The sequence below is a fragment of the Elgaria multicarinata genome, chromosome 14, assembly GCF_023053635.1.
Source record: "Elgaria multicarinata webbii isolate HBS135686 ecotype San Diego chromosome 14, rElgMul1.1.pri, whole genome shotgun sequence".
Classification (NCBI taxonomy): Eukaryota; Metazoa; Chordata; class Lepidosauria; order Squamata; family Anguidae; genus Elgaria; species Elgaria multicarinata.
Window position 1 is genome coordinate 12953381 of NC_086184.1, and position 20628 is coordinate 12974008.

At 45.1% G+C, this 20628-nt stretch overlaps 1 protein-coding gene across 1 annotated transcript; it reads left to right on the forward strand.

Annotated features, from left to right (window-relative positions):
• Nucleotides 1-525: 525 nt before the first annotated feature.
• On the forward strand, nucleotides 526-20369 carry MYLK3 (myosin light chain kinase 3). The gene is made up of 13 exons (XM_063141031.1): nucleotides 526-981; nucleotides 2402-2492; nucleotides 3630-4035; nucleotides 5349-5893; nucleotides 7559-7664; nucleotides 9764-9857; nucleotides 11249-11358; nucleotides 13095-13236; nucleotides 13569-13639; nucleotides 15008-15136; nucleotides 16125-16277; nucleotides 17183-17315; nucleotides 20030-20369. The coding sequence occupies exons 1-13, from the start codon at nucleotides 550-552 to the stop codon at nucleotides 20099-20101; spliced, it is 2484 nt and encodes an 827-aa protein (XP_062997101.1). The 5' UTR covers nucleotides 526-549; the 3' UTR covers nucleotides 20102-20369.
• Nucleotides 20370-20628: the final 259 nt, after the last annotated feature.

Here is a 20628-nt window from a genome sequence, read left to right on the forward strand (position 1 = left end):
GCCTCACCGTCATATCCCCAATTCAATTTTATGCTTTTTTTTTTACTTATGACAAAAAAGAAGTCAGTCTTCTCAATTAAGTAGAAACAACCCACCACCACCAAATTCTAACTTTCTTCTTCTGTGCGGATGTCCGCTATACAATCGTTGCCAATTCTTCAGATGCTTGGTTATCAACAGCCTCTCAAGGAAAGAATTTTAAATGGTCCTGTGACGTCAAGGAGACCAGCAGTGTGTGTGAGAGAAGGGTGGGAGACCAGAGCCTTAAACCCACTGCCAAGTTATAAGCATGCAGGTAACAAAACAGATAATACAAAATGAAGAACATTTTGCATAGCAGCTAATAGCTGATGTGCACCCAGAGTGTTCTAGAATTTCCCCTTCATTCCAAAGTGAGATGGGATTTCGAAGCACTCGCCTCTAATTTCAACAAGTAGCAGGCAGCCAATTTAAAACTCTTTTCGCATCAGAATGTCTGAATGTAATCTGGAGCCTGAGGAAGTATTTGTGCAGAGGTCGCAGGTTAGCAGAGGGAACAGTTTAAGCACAATGGACAAAAAACTCAACCTTCTCAATGAAAAAGTCGACAAACTGTTAAATGACCAGGAAGATTTGACGGGAAAGCTTCACAAGGTGAATCAAGGGATTGAGGATTTGGGGAAAGGCCTTCACAAGCTAAGTGTATCGCAAACCCCAGCTGAACAGATCGGAGGAGTAAAAAGAGGTCCGAGATCTGAAGATGGCATTCAACAGATGGATACCCAAAGTGTGTGCTTCGAGATCTTAAAGCTGATGAAAGCTACGCATCAGGACACCTCAAAGTACAGGGAAAGACTGGAAAAAATGGAGAAAATGGTAGACTCGGTGGACAAGGTTGTGAAATGTTTGGGAGACACGTTCAAAAACTCTAAAGTGGTGGATTTTATTCTGAGGGGTGGGGTCCCCTGGCGGAAAGGGAGTCTCGTTGGAATCCTAGAAGAGGTGAGTTTCTCTCCCCGCTCCTTTCGTTTGGGATTTTCACAGTAGTAATATAATGTCTTCTGGTAAAATTATATGAAACATCTGTAGACTCTCCTTGCAGCATTTTATCTTCAACTCCACTGGATCCTCTAAATCCTCCCCAAGTTCTCAACATCTTCTCTTTTTTGTTGTCTTTTTAAAACCCAGAACGGAGTCGTTTTTATTCCTTTAGGGACATGTTCCAAGTTGCCAGATCTGACGGTGAAATTAAGTGAAGATGTGGGAATAAAAATACTCCTGCACCACAGGGCATGAGAAACTAAGGCTAGCATTTGGAGCTATCTGTAGTTGAGGTGACAAGATGAGCATGGCTGGAATTGGATGAGAAATGGTTATGGGATGCACGTCGACTCACTTTTAGCCCAAGGGTTGAATTCAGTTTTGGAGAAGCTCTCAGGAGCTGCATTCAAAATGCGGGCAGTACCAAAGGCAAATTGGGGTGGGGCTAAAATACATCTCACCCACCCCCAGAGTATTTCAGTTTAAAACTCTTACTGCCAGGAAGTAAGCTTAGGAGAGGCGTTTGAAGATTGGGGGAAATGCACAAAAGCTAGGAAGCCATCAAGGGCCGGGAGAAAGGGGTGGACGGGGTCAGCACCAAAGGTAGGTATGGTTGGGGATCAGCCAAGGATGACTTCAGATTGCGTGAACGGCATCTTGTCTAGTTTAGCCCTAAGGTGGAAACCGCTTTGCATAATGGAAGTGCAGGTCTGAAATTATCTTGTCTTTCTTGAGTTGTATTTTGCTTGTTTTTTGGGTGGTGGGAGAAGAAACCAATGCATTGACTTTGGTTTCCCATTGGTGGCTAAATTCTGGTCTGGAGGCCTTATTTTGCATCTAATTGTACATGCTTTTATGAGTGGGTGGAGAAAGGGTTCAGAATTTTTCCATGGAACATGTATTCTTCAGCCACTTGCCATGGTGGATCTCTTATCACTCAGAAAAGCAGATAAGCTGAACCCAGACAAGTGAAGAATGTATAAACAACTGTGTTCCTTGAAAAACAACCGGGTTTCCTGGGAATGCTCCCTTTGCTCAGGTGAGCTTAATGAGGGGGGGGGGATACCCCATTTTAAGATGTGTGCAGCTTAACTGGAGTTGCTCCAGCCCCTTGATCACTTTAGTTGCCCTTTTCTGCAGTTTTCCAACTCTACAATATTATTTTTTGTTCTGATTTTGTATTGCTGTTTCTGGTGTGATAAAGTGGCGTACAAATTAAAGTGGTGGTGACGATGCAGTGGTGACAGTGGCACCGGGGGTGGGCACCAAGCGCCCACCAAAATCTGGATCTGAGAATGAAATAAATAAAAGGGAGAAGGGGTTCTTTAACCATTGCCAGTCCATAGTTGAACCAGAGTTTCTCTGATCTTATCTTTTCTAGACAAAAGATAAACCAGAAGAGAAAGGTGCAAAAGGAAAGCATGCTCCCGTCAACAAAGGAATCCAGGCAGAAGGCAAGAATTCCTTGGAAGGTAGTTATAAACGCATCCCAATGAATAAAAATGCAAAGTTGTTGCAGAGTCCGTTGTTCGAACGCTTGATTTATTTTATTTTATTTTATTTATTTTATTTATTTTATTTATTACATTTTTATACCGCCCAATAGCCAAAGCTCTCTGGGCGGTTCACAAAAATTAATGACGTGTTGATGACGTGTTGATAGTATGGATTAATTCCAGGCAAGTCTCAGCGCCAGGCAAGAGCATGATTTAGCGAAGGAGGGCAGACACCCCCCCCCCATTCCTGCCATTTGACACCACAACTTAATTAACTGGTTGGACAAGGAGAACCTCCTGTCAGATGCACAAACTGGGTTTAGACAAAGTATATCAATTGTAGACCACCGTTTGGCTTCGAATCAACTAATTGATAAATATGCAGAAAAACCCAAAGGAGCTTTCAATGCTGCTTTTATTGGCTTAAAAGCAGCATTTGATTCAATCTCCCATATGAGACTGTATGGCTCAGGAGCATCATTTCTAGTCCATTTGCTGGTTTGACACATTGTTGTTTAAAATGAAATCGGTCCATGTGCTAGCTGTGCATGCTGAAAGCACACGGCCCGTTGCAGAAAAAGATGGTGGCTCGACCAGTATTTATGCTATTACTGTAGTTGCTGTGTGGCATATGTAAAAGAGAAAATAACTGTTGATGGTCAATTAAAGATGGTTCTTTATCTTTAAACTGGAATTAGACAGGACAGCCACTCATATAGAAGCCAACTTCAAACGGAGGACTGTCTTTTGTAAAGGACCCAAAGTATGCCTGGTGCTGGTGCAAGGCCTCAGAAAATGGTGGTGTGCTATCTCCAGTATTGGAGGCAGTAAGCCTGTGTGCACCAGTTGCTGGGGAACATGGGTGGGAAGGTGCTGTTGCACCATGTCCTGCCTTGTTGGTCCCTGGCTGATGGCTGGTTGGCCATTGTGTGAACAGAGTGCTGGACTAGATGGACCCTTGGTCTGATCCAGCATCAGGGCTCTTTTTATGTTCTGAAAATGTGAAGGAATAATATGAGAAGGAGAGAGAAACTGAATGCTTCACCACCTTCCTGTCACCCAACTAATGACTCATACTAATATTTTCCCTATGAATGTAATTTCTGTCCCTAGAAAACAACCGGGAGAAAAAGTTGGGTGACTGTGATGGAGTGTGTGAAAAGGTGAACTTGGCTGGTACGGTCCTTTCCAAAGTTGACTCCGCTCCACCTGCAAAAGAGAAGATGGCCCAGCGAGAAACGACAGGAACGTTTGGACAGGCAAAGAACGCTAAGGGTTGGCCAAAGCCCATGGACACTGCTGGGGTCAGCGTCCGGAACAATGGCCTCTCCTGTGTAAGCGGCAGCAATCCAGCAGGAAGCCAGAATACAGACAAAAGCCCTGGCCTGGATGAACTTTCTAAGAAACCTGTCAATCCAAAATCAAAGGAAAGTGAAAAAAACATCTCCAGACTTGGTCCGTCTGCTGGGGAAGCCGCGCCGTCCACCTCCAAGCCTGGCAGTGAAGTGATTCGGACAAGGTAACGGCCTGTAGCCTCTTCTTTTCTACTCTTGGATAATAAGAACATAAAGAGGGTCCCTACTAAATAGACCAAGGGTCCATGTAGTCCAACATCCTGCTTCCCACAATAGCCAGTGGCTCCTGCCTTTTATATACTACTTTCATAGTGCAATATCCTGCTTGGCGTAGATTAGGCCATTGTCCATTCAGCTGTTACGGCCAGTAGCTATTGATGGGCTTCTAACCGTCCTCCATGACCTGGTTGACTTCCCAGCTGAGACAGTGGCCGTGACCAAATCTTGGGGTGGCAAATCCCATAAATTAATCACACGCTGCCTGCTTTTTTGTGTGTCTCCCAACTCCACTGGCTCTCGCTGTCAGGCAAATGGAGCCAAAATGGAGCCAAATGGAGTAGTGTGACCTAGTGGCCAGAGGGCATGTTTGTTTTTCTAAAGGCGAAATTCTGTTATTAGGTGAGAGAAGATTATCTTCCCCGTGTTTTGGGACCCTCCCAATCCAGGTCTTCAGAGATCCACATTATTATTATTATTATTATTATTATTATTATTATTATTATTATTATTCCGCCTTTTGCCCAATACTGGGCCTCAAGGCAGCCTTACAAAGTTTAAAAGATATACATTGTAAACCTAGGAAAAGAAATGTACAGAAATTAAAATTAAAAAATACAGTATTAAAACATTAAATGCTTAAACACATGACAAGTTTAAAGGCCTTAACATAGATGGAGGACCAGTCCTGCTATAGTTTGATCAGCAGTTTTTTGGTCCCAACCCCTTTGGCCCTGCCCACCAATGATATGCTGAAAGAGACTTGACACTCCTGTGATGTGTCTTTTAGTGTGTGGGGGGGGGATCCCAAAGTCACAGTAGTGTAATACTTTTATTAGGGCCAACACAGGGCTCCTCTAAACAAGTGATTTATTGCATACTCGTGATTAGCCACTCGTGGAAGTTTGCGGGTTGATTTCATGATGTCGTCGACATCCAGGACATCTCCTGCGGAATCCTTTAGAAATACAGGGATAAAAAGAACCACTTTTAAAGTGGTAATAGCCGGAAAACAGCAGAATCGTCTGCCAATAGATGGCACTGTCTCAATAGAACTCAATGGAACTGAACAGATAGGAAGTATTCAATTCAATCCCCTTGTGTCCCCTCTCCTCCCATGTAACACAGCCCATAACATTGCCCCAAAGAAACCCGGAAGCAGAAAAGCCTTGGGTAAATAACACATTACCCTTTATGTAGACACACTCTAAGAGGCCAGAAAGAAGTGTCTAAGATTACTTTCTTTCTTTTTGCTTCGTAGGCTTTCAATCAATGTGCAGATGAGTGATACTCAAGAGAAGACTTCAAAGAGAAAAGAAGGAAGTGTCGACGGTCATGGAGGTAGAAGTGTGGATGTATCGTCTCCTTTCCCTCCTCCTTCGACAGGCGAAGGAGCGAAACGTTTGCCTGAGCCTTGTAAAGCTAAGCTGCCCTCTAAGAGCAGCAGGACTGAACCCGCTCAAGACTCAAAAGGGCTGAGGTCACCTAATAAGCAAGGTGAGCGGAAGCCCAAACTCGTGGAACCAGTACAGCCAACACCACCTCTGGGAAAGACTGAAGAGAAAGGTGAGAGCCAAAGCAAGGCTGCATCAAGCCCTGGTTCTGTTGCAAAGGACTCTGGGAAAGATCCAGCAGGCTTGGCAAAAAGCCCCAAGGAAGCAACAAAAGACTCTATAAAAGATGATGACAAATCAGAATCTGCGGAATCAAGAAGTGCAGCCTTAGGGAGGCGAGAGAGCAGATCCAGTCAGGGGGCAGAAAATGCTAAATTGCTAGGAGCTGGCAAAGCGGAGGAGCTGGTCATTGGTAAGTCATTGGTCCTGTGTCACCTGAATGCTCTCCAGCAGTGGAACCAGGGTACACCGGGACATAGCAGTAGCACTTTATTAGCAGGGATGCTCACTTCATCTGCCACAACCTTCCCTTCAGATGTCTGTGGTCCCTCTCAGCTGACCTTCAATTCTCTGGGGGAGAAATGGATTTTCCTAGCAATAATATCTTGTTCGCTTTTGTAATGCAAAGTATTTTGGGTTGCTTCGTCTTGAATGGGCGGTTAAGACCAATTTGCTTTACCAATGGCAAGTGCCTGGCGTTGATGAAAAAGGCTACAACTGTTTTGTTGATAGCGATGGACACAGCTGCCTGGGGGCTTACAACAGTGGTGGGGAGAAGTTAGATCTCCAGATGTTTCGGATGTTAACTCCCAGAAGCCCCTGCAAGCATGGACAATGGTCAGGAAAGCTGGGAGATGCAATTCCAAACATCTGGAGATCTACTTTCTGCCCACCACTGGTTTACAAGGCCCCTTCCAGCTCTTACCATGTTACGATCTGTGTTTGCCTACCTCCCACAGGAGATGTGGTGTTAAAACTTTTGTCTAGACTGTACAGCATCAGGCCACAGGTTGGGGGTTAACATGATTGGAAGTTCCTCCATTAAAACAACAATGACGACAACCCTGGATATAGAAAACAAGCATAGAATCGTTTTCCTGGACATGTAGCTTTCTACAGATGGGGGATGTTTTATTTTGGGAAGGGGCATTCTCAAACTGGAGTAAGTTCCTGCTCCTTTCTCAAATAGAAGAAAAGTGATTGATTTGATTTATTACATTTATATAGCTGAAGCTCTCTGGGCGGTTTACAAAAGTAGTTTGTCAATCTTGAGATTAACCTCAATTAAAGTTCACCATGGTTTCCCCTTTACCCAGGATCTGAGATCAACTTTGTTAAGCCATGAGCTCTGATCCTGGGTTAAGGAGAAGCCTGAATACAGGGCCGTTGAATACAGGGCCTTCATCTCCCCAGGAGAAGATGCAGCAAAATGCCAGAGCATTCACACATGCACGTTCCCACATGACGGAGGTATTCTCCCAATGAGGCAGCTGAAGGTACTGGTAGGCGAAGCCAGCAAGATAAGCTGCTGGCAGGAGAAGCAGGTGAAGCAGGACAAACTGCTGGCAGGTGAAGCTACTGGCAGGTGAAGCCATTTCACCTGTCAGTAGCTTTGCCTGCTTCACCTGCCAGCGGCTTCGCCTTCCAGAAGTTTGTCCTGCTTCGCCTGCTGGCAAGAGAAGCTGCTGGCTGGAGAAGCTTCTGGCAGGCAAAACAGGAGAAGCTGCTGAGAGGTGAAACAGGCAAAGTTACGGACAGGCAAAACGGCTTCTCCTGCTTCACCTGCCAGTAGCTTCACCTGCCAGCAGTTTGTCCTGCTTCACCTGCTGGCTGGAGAAGCTGCTGGCAGGCGAAACGGCTTCTCCTGCTTTGCCTGCCAGCAGCTTCTCTTGCTTCCCTTGCCAGTACCTTCGGCTACCTCATTAGGAGAATACCTCCATCATGTGGGAATGTGCATGTGTGAATGCTGTAGCGTTTTGCTGCATCTCCTCCTGGGGAAGTGAAGGTTCAAGCAAAAGAGACCACACAGCTGTTTGTAAAGAAGAATACATGTGATGATGGTTCGCTTCTCCTTTAGACGACAGCCCTCCGCCTCCCGCACCTTTTGAACATCGCATAGTGAGCATCAAGCAAACGGAGTTAACAGCTTCCTATTCTGTTTGCCATCATGAAGTCCTTGGAGGGTAAGTCCAACTATAATGTGCCACGACACAGGCTCTGAACACCAGACCTCACGTCTGCCACCACTTATTATGGGGCGACACAGGCTCTGAACACCAGACCCGGCCGAGGCTACTCCCTGCTCAAGCCAAGCACCACCGCTTGATATGCCTGAGGCAAGGGATGAGAACCACCTTCCTCCAAACTATGTGGAGAAAGGGGTTTAAAATGGAGAAGGATTTTAATATATATAATAATGCGCTGTGAGTTATATCTGCTTAGGTGAATGATTGTCAGAGTGGGTGCTGAATGTGTAAACTTAAGATGACAAATGCCAAACAGACACGTGGGCTTTTTGTGGTAGTTTAAAAACAAAACAATCAAAATTTATTTTTAAAAGTTCATAAGCTTTGTTTCAAATAACAACATTTAAAACCCTTTTTGAAACCTTTCATACAATCCGGTCACTCATTCACATTCGCGCTTTCCTTTTTCTCACACAATCACTCTTGAACTTCCTTTATTATCAGTATTGATTAATATACTTCCACTATGTGCACACCACACTCTAAAGACACCACTCACTACACTGACTCTCAAATTTCCCAGAACTTAAGTACCATAAATACAAAGAGCACTACAGACGCTAAGAGTACCTAACAAGTCTCCCTGAAAAGATTCCCTGAAAAGGACAAGAACTCACAATCCCCTCAGTCCTTCCCTTATATATCACTCCTCCCCCCTCCCAAGACATTCTAACTCCGCTCACTCAGGCCAACATTCTAAAAACCACAGACTTACAAACTGCAGACATACATTTGGAATTGACTTGTGGGGTGTAACGCCACAGGTAAGTCCAACTATAATGTGGTCATAGCACTCATTGTACCCCATAAACCATCGGGACCTTGCTCTCATCTCCAATCAGAGGGATAAGGGTCTTCCTCTCATCCCTTCCACATTGCAAGTGAGGCTTTAAAAAAACCCTCCGTTTGTGACAATGCCATTTTTACAAAGCCCAATGATGGAATAGGGGAACTGAGGTGAGGAGGTGGGATAATCCTCCACTCTAACCCTGTGACCCCACCAAAACAACTGCCCCTTCTTTGCTGCATTTAGGCTTTAAAAGAGCCTCCACTGGTACCAATGTTTTTGGCTCTTTTAAGAGTCTTGCGGCAGCATGGGGGATTTTGGGGGGGTCCAGGGGGTGACTTCTGGGAAGGGAAATGTGCAGTGTCTGCACATATGTACCTCACTCTCCCCAAAGGCCAATCACCTATCTGGTCATAGCAGGTGCAAATGCAAGAAATGTAAATACAATTCCTATGTTCAAACCTGCTTAAAGCTGCAACCCTGTGCACACTTACATGGGAGTAAACCCCACTGCACACAACGAAGGTTCTGAGAAAACCTGCCTAAGATCACAGTGCAAATTGTATAACGTTCATCTGATTGTAGAACTGACATTTCCTGCCATCTAGAGGGTCTAACGGAGCAATGGCAAAATCCTGGAAATAGTTTTGGTTCTAGTGCCATTTTAGAAAGGGACAAATTCAGCCCAGAGATATATGCTGATGGCTATGTGCTACCTCCAATATCCGAGGCAATAAGCCTATATACACCAGTTACTGGGGAACATGGGTGGGAGGGTGCTGTTGCACCATGTCCTGCTTGTGGGTCCCTGGTCAACAGCTGGTTGGCCAGTCTGTGAACAGAGTGCTGGACTAGATGGACCCTTGGTCTGATCCAGCAGGGCTCTTCTGATGTTCTTACCCACTTGAAGAGAGCTTTGGTAAATGCATTGCTAAAGGACAGCAGATGAAACATGTACCATTACAGAACCAAACGGAGGCAATTGCTGGGCCATCGTTCCATTGTGAAATGGGTGTAATCTTTTAATGTAAGCATCAAACAACTGGCTCGAAAGATCAAGCTTAATCCTCCTAAGCCGGGAGAAAGAAGAGCTCTTTGACTCTTGACCTCCCGATTCCGTTCGCTTTGTACCAGGTTATTTTTAATTGTCGATAAGAATAGTTGGTGTCCGAAGGCGTCTGCAGAGAGTTTCCCCCTAAGCTGTTTTCCCTTTGGGCTTCATTGCCTTGTGTTCTCCATCTTTCAACAGGGGGCGTTTTGGTCAAGTTCACAAGTGTACGGAAAAGTCAACTGGACTCTGCCTGGCGGCCAAGATCATCAAAGTGAAAGTGGCGAAAGAAAGGGTAATGACGGCCTCTTAAAAATAAAAGCAAGACGAGCAGGACAAAATGTTTCCCTGTATCTTCCTTTCTAAAAGGAGTGCTCCTCTTCAGGGTTCCAGCAAGTCATCCCGCAACCGCATGACATTCTACTAGAAAAGGGCAACTAGAATGATCAAGGGGCTGGAGCATCTCCCCTATGAGGGAAGATTACAACAGCTGGGATTGTTTAGCTTGGAAAACAGGAGGCTAAGAGAGACACGATTGAGGTGTACAAAATTAAGCATGGTGTGTAGCATGTGGAGGGGGAGACATTTTTCTCCTGCTCCCATGCTACTAGAACCTGGGGTCATCCCATGAAGCTGATTGGTGGGAGATTCAGGACAGATAAAGGGACATCCTTCTTCACACAGCGAGTAGTTAGACTATGGAACTCGCTATCGCAAGATGTGGTGATTGCTTTAAAAGGGGGTTGGATAAATTCCTGGGGGAGAAGGCTATCAATAGTTACTAGTCCTGATGGCTATGTGCTACCTCCGGGATCAGAGGCAGTAAGCCTATATACACCAGTTGTTGGGAACGTCTCGTCCAGCAATCTGTTCACACGGTGGACAACCTGCTGTCGACCAGGAACCCACAAGCAGAACACGGTGCGACAGCACCCTCCCACCCATGTTCCCCAGCAACTGGTGTAGATAAGCTTTTAGATATAGTATTTTAGATTGCTTGGGGCAGGTTGCAGAAGGCTGATCTAACAGAACTGGGGGAGGGATGTCCAGGAGATGCTGGGACTGCCTCGGTTTTCCCGGACATGGTGCCCTCCAGATATTTTGAACTTCGGCCCTCCCATGATCCCTGACCAGCGGCCATGCTGGGTGCTGATGGGAGTTGCAGTCCAGAATGTCTGGAGGCCACTTCAGATGTCTGGGGAAGACTGGGCAACCTTATCTCTCAGTTTGACAACACAAAAGTAAAAGTGCAGGGGAGTTTCCAAGCCTGGGAGTTGATCCAAAATATCCGGAGAGTGCTGGGAAGTCTGCAAGAAACATTAATATGTCTTCAGACTTTGGCTCATGCAAAAAACCTCTTAGAGCGTCATCACACGGGGGTGGGGGATCGCATTTCCTTACTGTCGCTTCTCTGCCCCTGCGTTTGTCCTTCATTACTTTCTCATTCTTCCCGGAGGGGAAACAGGAAGTAAACAAAGTCCATGTGGCCCATTCAGGGGCTGTTTTTATCGCACCGCTTTTCCTGCACGCAACAGGAGATCGTGACACATTCCGTTTTCTAAAAATAGTCAGAATAAAAGGGGTCTATTTTGCTACGGAAGAACGAGCAGGAGAAGGAGGCACGCGGGAGGTGGATGTCATTGTCTAAAGGACGCACTCACAAGCTCTTAATCTCTGCTCTTCCAGGAAGAAGTGAAAAATGAGATCAACATCATGAACCAACTGAATCATGTGAATTTGATCCAGCTCTACGATGCTTTTGAGAGCAAGAACAACCTCACCTTAATCATGGAATAGTGAGTCACAAAATAGCTTAAGAGTATTTTATTTATTTTTTGGAGTCGAAGGAGCTCAGTGTTATTGAAAAGCGTTTGGGGGAGGCAGTGAGAGAAAGGTTCCCTAAAAGGAGATGGGTCGGGCCACATATATCTTGCAACAGGACAAATATGACTTCCAGGGGGCAATGCAAGCAAATGGATCCACTGGAGACATGCGAATAAACCAAACTATAAGCTTTTGAGGGTCTTCCACAAGAAAGGCTCATTCCTGGTGCTGTAAGCTTTTTCTTTGGATTCTCTCCTGAGTTTACTCTGCAAGTGAAAAAACGTATAGGGCACAATCTATCTATTGCAATGGCTTTTAAAGATCTGTATCAGGGTTAAAATTCCTGTTGCTGCTGTTTGGTTTTCATGTTTTAAACTGTAGTTGGTGCTATTCTTCTCTTCTGCTGCTCCCAGACTGTGGAATGGCCTGCCGGAGGAGACTCGTCAACTTAACAGTCTTTTAGCATTTAAGAAAGCTATAAGGACTGATCTATTCCGGCAGGCCTATCAGTGGAATTTTAGGATGCTTTTAGGATGTTTTAATGATGTATACTATGTTTTTAATTCAGTTTTATGTATTTTATACTTATTGTTCCCTGCCTCGATCCAAATGGAGAGGCAGGTAAGAAATATTAATTATTATTATTATTATTATTATTGCACATGTATTTTTAAAGATGTGCTCAGTATTGTTTTATATTGGTCTCTTTCACTATGCTGTTTTAGTTTTTTTTTAAATTTTATCTTTGTAAGCTGCCTTGAATACTTTGTTAAAAGTCAGGATAAATTAAGAACAAGACCACCATCAACAACAACACTAATAATGATAACAGCAGCAATAATACAACTTGCAAGAGTTAGTCATGCTTAAATCCCATTGACATAAGGTTTTAAGTTGAGACTAATGAGGCTGCAATGCTATACAGGCTTACCTGTGAGTGAGGGCTTTTCTACGTGAGGTCGTTAATCTGCTGCATCTACTTTCAGTTTTGTCACAGAACTGAGATCCAAACACTACACAAGGATTGGTTCCTTTCCTGATTTTCTGCTACATAACCTCTAAGTGGCAGTGTGATGAAGCGGAATAGCGCAAATACACAAGAGGAAATTGGGCTTTCTTTCAAGAACAGGAATAATACCCCATTTTCCATGTTCCAAAACAAACAAACAAAAACTCGCAGAAAGTACTGTTTACCAAAAACAAAAGCAGCTCAACTGGAGGGTCATGACACTGTGTAAAGAACCTGTAAACAGTCGGGAGTAGGGAATGAGAAATGCACAACAAATGCCTCGGGTAGAAAAGCTCTAAGTCCCACTGAAGTCATTAGGGCTTACTTCCACAAAGACATGTATAGAATTGCACTGAAAGCCCCATTTCATTGCTTTGATGCATTGCCCGACCTTGTACATTTTTACCCAGACTTACTCCCATGCGTAAGTGTATAGAACTGGAGTCATGCCGCACAATTCCTGAAAAAGTTGACTCAGAAGTAAATCACGTAAGAGTCCTCCCAAATAACTGCACACCCTCAGTCATATTTAATTTTTGCTGGTCTGTTGTCTCATTTAAATGAGTGGAACTTAAGTTAGACTGATATTGGATGCAAGCCAATATTTGCTGAATTTTGGATGTGATGTAGATAAAACACTTGAGCTAATAAGAGGATACCTATTTCTCTCCTTCATGTTCTGTTTCGTCACTGTGTCAGCGTTGATGGCGGCGAGCTATTTGACCGGATCATAGATGAAAACTATAATCTTACTGAATTAGATGCCATCCTTTTTACCAAGCAAATATGTGAAGGAATTCATTACCTGCATCAACAGTACATTCTTCATCTAGACCTGAAGGTGACGGAAATTTCAGCTTATTCCCATAAAGTCGTCATAAACATTCTTTCTATTCAGGCTGTATAATGCCATGGCTTAGGCAGCCAAAATGGCACCACCCGTGCTCAAGACGGAGGTACTAGCAGGTTTAAGGGAACCCCAAGGTTTGTGGAACTACGATAGATACAAAAGACTGCAATTGTGGGAGTGGGGAACACTTTGATTTCAACATGGCAGGGATCCAAATCTTAGCAAGCGTTCTAATCGCTAAGACACACGGGGCTATTGCAAGTTAAAAGCAGGTTCTGAAAAGATTGCAAATGTGGATTGAAGCCTGCTCTCTTCTCTTGCAGCCAGAGAACATTCTATGTGTGAATTACACAGGAAACCAGATTAAAATAATTGATTTTGGATTAGCCAGGAGGTAAGACCCTCCCTCATTTTTACCTTTATGTCTTTTGATGAGGTTCTTCTTTATGTTCTAACGTCAGCCATTTGCTCTATTTTGCAGCCCTTTAAATGCGACAATGACCCTATTCAGAAGACATGCTAAGCCACGATGGTTAAGCATTTTGAGCTAAACGTTATAGCTTCACATGTCATGTGAACCATTCCTAACCATGGTGGCTACCTAACCACAATTTAAACACGTTCAATCATCAGTTGCTGCAAAAGGGTTAGCAGCCAAACCATAGTTTAGCGTGTCATCTGAACAGGGTCATTGTGTTGTGGAAACCATTCCTAACCACATTGGCTACATAACCACAGTTTAAGCACGCTTACTATTTGATGCAAAAGGGTTAGCGGCCTAACCATGGCTTAGTGTGTCGTCTGACAGGCCCATTATCCACACGCAAGGCACTTTGCTGTTGCAGGCACTCCAAGTACCAACTCTCGTATTCAAAAAGCACTTAACTTATGCCTGGGCCTCACCCTTACTAACAAGCTAACCATTTATTCTTTTTTACAATGGTATAATTGGGCTTCTGTCTATTCCGCAATCACCAAAATGTGTATGTTACACTGTTTTAATTTGTGTGGATTTTATGCGGCCTCTCTTTATCTTTGTGAGCTGTTTTTCAAACCTTTCTTACATCCTTAAAGTCTCTCGAAGCTTGCTCCCTTTTTTATTTGGGAGTTTTATTTGGGATTGGGAGACCTTGCGGTGGAATGACATGTTTTCTATCAGATGATACAATTTTCAGCCCTATAGATGGTTTTGTTTTTAAACACACATTATGTCAGGTTTTTGAAAGCTTTTGTCTGATTATAAAACATATGTATATAGAATTTTAATATCAGGATAGTTTAGTTTTAATCGGCGAATTCATAATATTTTGGAAACGTGAAATTGTCTATTCAATGTTTTGATGTATATTTTATAATTTGCCAAGTATTTAATAGTTTATATTCCCCAGTTCCCTTGATAAAGACTCACATCAAAACACGTCGGGAACACAACCAGTTCAGCCGTCTCTTGTTCGTTTCCTCAGAAGGCCTTGTTCATTTCTCCTGGCCCACACCTTTTCTCCTGACCACCCATCATTTCCAGCTTTTGCGGTTTTCCTTTCCTAAAAAGGTTGAAATGCCTCTCGGAAGGCTAATTTACTGGTACTAAGAGCTTGAGGCAAAAATACGTTGGTATTTTTGGCCCCGCCCCATCCCCCTGAGAGCTTTTCCCTCATGGAATTTGGCCCTTGGGGCCGAATGAACTTTAACATGAAGATGTTCATTTCCGAGCGACATTTCATGGCTTTCACCTCTCTCTCTCTCGCATATATTTCTGGCAAAGGTACAAGCCCCGTGAGAAGCTGAAAGTTAATTTTGGCACGCCGGAATTCTTGGCTCCTGAAGTGGTGAACTATGAGTTTGTGTCGTTCCCGACGGACATGTGGAGTGTAGGCGTCATAGCATACATGCTGTGAGTAAACCCTTCTGGAGCGAGGGCGGGTGGTAGTCAGGATAACAGTAGCTCTCACATAAGAGGAGCAGGTGGGATCTTGTAAGGCTGGAATGCAGAGGAATGTCGTAAAAGCCTGGAGCTGGTCTTTGCATTACCTTTGCTCTGGTACATTCTCCAGGATAGGAATGATGGTGGGGGTGGGTGGGTGAGGGAGAGAGAAGGGTACATAGTAAGGCTATGTATCACCCCAGGTCCGAATCCAGATCCTGAATAGAAGCAGACCGATTTGGCCTACCTCGGGCCGAATCTGAATCAGACCGAAGCAGTCTGGGGCAGATTGGATCATGCCCAAAGCGCCTCAAACTTCTTCGGCCTGATCAGGAATGATGTTGAGCCCCTGCCCCCCCCCCCCCCGGGCGGGACGTACCTGACCTGTCTGGCAGTCGCCTATCCTTGATGAGATCTGATGGCAGCTCTGCCGTTTCTTAGGTCTAATGTTGAAACTACGGCGGTCGTAAAGGATTTGAACACCTAGAGAGCTGGTTTGGGAACCCTGCTTCAACCCCAATTTTATTTATATCCTGCGGTGAATGGCAGTGAAATCCAAAGTAACAATTGAAACCCTTAAAAGGAAAGCAAGTAAAACACATTGAATAATTACTCAAAACAATCAGCAGTCGAAGCAATTGCAGCAAATTTACATGATAAGCCAGCTTATGAGACCAAAGCCCTGTCTGTATAAAAAGGACTTAACCTACCAGCAGAAGGCCATCAGAGTAGGGACTAGGTGGGCCTCCCTTGGTAAGGAGTTCCAGATGTTGAGAGCGGTCGCCGAGAAGGCCCTGCTTACCCCTGTTGGCTTTCCACGATTCCAAACTAGACCTGTAGAGAGGCTGCAGAGCCCTTTGGGAGCTCTTAAAGGCACTACAAAGCATAGGCGGGCTGGCAGATGACACGCGTGCAAAGAGGCACCGCCTACGAATACCGCTTTTGCTCCCTATTTTAGGGTCAGCGGCTTATCACCCTTCCTTGGCGAAACTGACACGGAGACCATGAACTATATTGTCAATTGCAGCTGGGATTTCGACGCGGAAGCCTTTGAGCAAGTGTCGGAAGAGGCGAAAGACTTTGTTTCCAGGCTCCTCATTAAGGAGAAAAGGTACAGCCCTTTGGTATCTGGTCTTGCAGCCTCCAGGTCTGGACGCTATCAGTGAGTCCATCCCAGGCTGCCAGAACCCTCTGTCCATTCAGCCATCTTTCCTCTTCTTATGAGTGCTCCATGCTTTTTTGGGGTGGGTGGGGAAAGGCAACGCATTGGCTGGCTGCACTCCATCTTCTTTGCATTTGCTGCTGATGCCCACCAGACCTTTATGCGTTGAAGTGATGGTGAGAATCAGATGTCTGCGTGCGCAGTGATATGCGCAAGACCCGTCTTTCCCCACTTGGTCCCCTCCAGATGTATTGGAGTACAATTCATACCATCCCCAGCCACTGTGGTCAATGGCTAAGCCTGGGTGTCCTATCATTTTAATGTAAAGATACGTAAGTTATTTTAAAGTTTTAATGGGTGTGTTTTTGTTTGGCTTTCTGATCAAAGAGTTGTTGTTCCATTTGCTTTTTAATTATGTTTTTTTTAATATGGGATCTGTGGTTTTTAACGTTGCGTACACTGCCCCGGGATCCTGTGGATGAAGAGCAGTTTATACATTTTAAAAGCAAGCCAAATAAATAAAAACACTATGACCTGGTTTTCATGATCGTTGCAGCCCACCAGGGCTAATAGTGACAACAGGTTGGCAATCCAAGCACCCGCCATGGTTTGTCGTCACATGCGAACCCAGCAACGGTGGGTTGTTGGTGTGGTTGACCACCCACTCAGAGCCGATGGGCTATTTTAGGGTTCCGTGCGGCTTGTGAACCACCTCAAACCCTCTCCAGCTTTCACCCATGCCAGCTTCTCACTACGTGTGGACGGGGCCTATATGTCCAATTTCGGTTGGTTCCCGAATAATTGGGTCAGCTGCCCATTCACAAATTGCTTTCCTTCTGCCCAAATCCTCCCAGCGGCCGGACGAGTGCAGCCAATTGCCTTAAACACGAATGGCTGACGGACCTGCCTGCCAAAGCCAAGAAATCCAAAGCTCGCTTGAAGTCTCAGCTGCTCCTGCAGCGTTATATGGCTCAGCGGAAATGGAAGGTACGTCCTGTGGGGGGCTTCCTTACTCTTTACTGGGCACAATTCAAGGCATTTGCTCAATGCATTGACTCTTCCCATATGTTCTCCAGTCACCTTAATGGAAAGGGGGAGATGCTTGGGGAACGGATCGTGGCCATCTGGGGGACCCTGGAAGGCCAAATTTGGCCCTGGCCCTGAAGCCCTGCACCTGTTCTAGATAGATCAAAAGAAGGACTTTTTCACAGTGTGCTCAAAGGACCACTATCATAGGTGGCTTTGAAATTTATTTATTTATTTATTTATTTTATTTATTACATTTTTATACCGCCCAATAGCCGAAGCTCTCTGGGTGGTTCACAAAAATTAAAACCACAATAAAACACCCAGCTGGTTAAAAACACAATTACGAAATACAGTATAAAAAGCGCAACCAGGATAAAACCACACAGCAAAAATGCTGGTGGAAAAGAACTGTCTCTTTGCCACCCTCACCGCCACAGAGTAGGCTCGATAGTGAGCTCTAACCCGTGTTCGATCAGACCCAGCACGAGTCTTCCTCCACCTGCGTTCTAGCCGTCTCCCCTCTTGCTTCATCGCCCTCAGCTCAGGTGTATACCAAGGAGCTGACCGGGCTCTGCTCAGAGGGAGAGGACACTTGGGCGCGATCGTGTCAACCGCCCGAGTCATCTCTGCATGTACACCAGCAGAATCCCTAATCTGTCTCGAGTACCCAACACACAGTACAAACACTCAAGATCAGCACTCGACTGAACAGGAAGCCTAGAGAGGGAGATTGTATTCCTATAGACCACGGCAACCCACCCCCTCCCCAGCCCTCGAGTCTGTGCTGGTGCTGCACCGAGTACCCAGGAGGGCAGAGCTGGGTGAGAGCAACCCCTCCCAGTTCCCCCACCCAGGTCTCAGTGATACATACCAGGTCAGCCCCCTCATCCACAATCAGATCATGGATGAGAGAGATTTTGTTTTGGACTGACCTGGCTGAAAGGCAAATTGATTAAGGATAAGGCTACTGTTGACTACTAGTCATGATGGTTCAGAACCTAGGAAGCTGCCTTCTACTGAGTCAGAGCATTGGTCCATCTAGCCTGGTGTTGTCGACACTGACTGGCAGCAGCTCTCCAGGTTTTCAGGCAGGATTCCTTTCCTCACCAAGCCTGGAGAAGCTGGGGATCAAACCTGGGACCTTCTGCATGCAAAGCATGTGCTTGATCACACTGAGCTATGGCCCCTCCCATGATGCCTCCAGCTTCAGAAGACCAGTTGCTGGGGAATGACAGGAGGAGAAAGCTATTGTTTTCATGACCCTGTGGGCTTCCCAGAGGTGTCTTCTTTCTGGTGGGCCACTGCAAGAAGCTGTATGCTGGACTAGATGGACTCTTGGTCTGAGCCAGCAGGGCTTTTCTTCTGGTCTTCTGAGACTCATCTAAAGTATTTTTATGCAGCTCCTCGGCCCAAAGAAAGGTTCCCAGAGCAGCTTACAATCCATCAGCAAAAGACAACCCCTGCATGCAGGCTTACAATCTAAAAAGACACAACATACAAGGAAAAGGGGAAGGGGAGGGAAAAGGAAAAAAAAAAAGATTCAGCAAGGCTGAATGGTAGAATGGCCCTGCTTCACCTCTTATTTCCTGGTGAAAGGAGGAAAGGAACCTCTCGTGCAAGCACTGAGTCATTACTGACTCTTGGAGGTACGCCAGCTTTCGCTGATGTTTTCTTGGCACGCCTTATAGCGGGGTGGTTTGCCGTTGCCTTCCCCCGCCGTTATTACCTTTCCCCCAGCTAACTGGGTACTCATTTTACCGACCTCGGGAGGATGGAAGGCTGAGTCGACCCGAGCTGGCTGCCTGAAACCAGCTTCCGCTGGGATCGAATTCAGGCCGTGGGGAGAGTTTCAGCTGCAGAAACTGCTGCTTTACCGCTCTGCGCCACACGAGGCTCATTATTTCCTGGTGAGGGCAGTCCAAATGGAGTTAATCCTTGATGTTCCCTTGGCCTGCTCCGGTCTTTCTTAAGCCGTGTCCATTCCACTGGACTTCTCCTGTATGGCAGTTGCTACCCCTTGGTGATTGGGCGGCTTTTGTCGCAGCATTGCAGGAACCACGGGGAAGGTTGTGATGGGTAAAACATGGGACTTTGTGCTGTGATAAAACCAGGAAGCTCATGTCTCCCCTAGGAGAGAACATAGTCACAATGAGAAAGGTCAAGATCGTGGCCGCTTTTCCTTTGACCACGTCAACACCTTGGATCCCCCCAATTGTTGTAATTAACGGCAGGCAGGGCAGCTGTGTAGACGTGGTGGGAAACACTGACGAGCAGGCAGAAAGAGCATTCTGAATGTGACATATGAGTACCGAGCTAGTCGATGGACTTCATGGGTTGAAAGAGGATATTTTATTTTTATTTACCATACTTTGAACTGCCCAATAACCGAAGTTTTCTGGGTGGTGTACAAGACATTGAAAGCATACGGTACTAATATTAAAACAAAAATAAATAAGAACAGCACAGGATAAAACAAAGGATATAAATGCGAAAGTAAATCAAAGATACCTTCATGCAGGGATCTAGAAGTCTCAGTGCCTGTGATCCTGCCATAAACCAGGGTTGGCAAATCTATTAGCTAGGTTCTAACCATTTCCTGGTTTGAAGCTCAGAACATCTTGGATAGCATCACAGCTAACTTAAGCATCTCATTGTTTCTCTTTTCTTTACAGAAACATTTCTACGCAGTTGCTGCTGCCAACAGGTTGAAGAGGTTCCAGAGTATGTCTGAGAATCCTGCATAACCTGTTGTGGAAGATGACTCAAAAGCAAAGGACTTGATGATTTTAGCGATTGGTCCACTCCCACCCATTTGACAATAAGATTTCTTCCGTCTTCTTCCGTCACATAGCTCACAAGTGTGAAAAGGTTTCTGCCTTCAAGCCTAATAGGATAGAAAGGGACTTCTTATAAGCAGAGAGAAACCAGCTCTGTTGTGTTACAAGTTATCACATGAAGGGGAAGCGGTAAAAAGCTTGAATTATGCCTCTTATGCCTTCATTTCTTGAATTATATGTTGATGATTAGCAATTACCTTTTCTGAGTGGGACTGGATTTCCTTTAAGAATATAATTCTGTTTTAGAATTGCAGGGTATGGAAGGAGACTTAAGTTAAAACAGAAAATTTTATAGCTCCAGGGCTGTGCTGAATATCTTCTAAGATTAGTCATTTTACTTTGGAAGTAGCACATTGGACTAGGGATAACCATCGCTTGGAAATCCGTCCATTTTGGGACTCAGCGGAACTCCACTGCTTGTCCAACTCAACTTG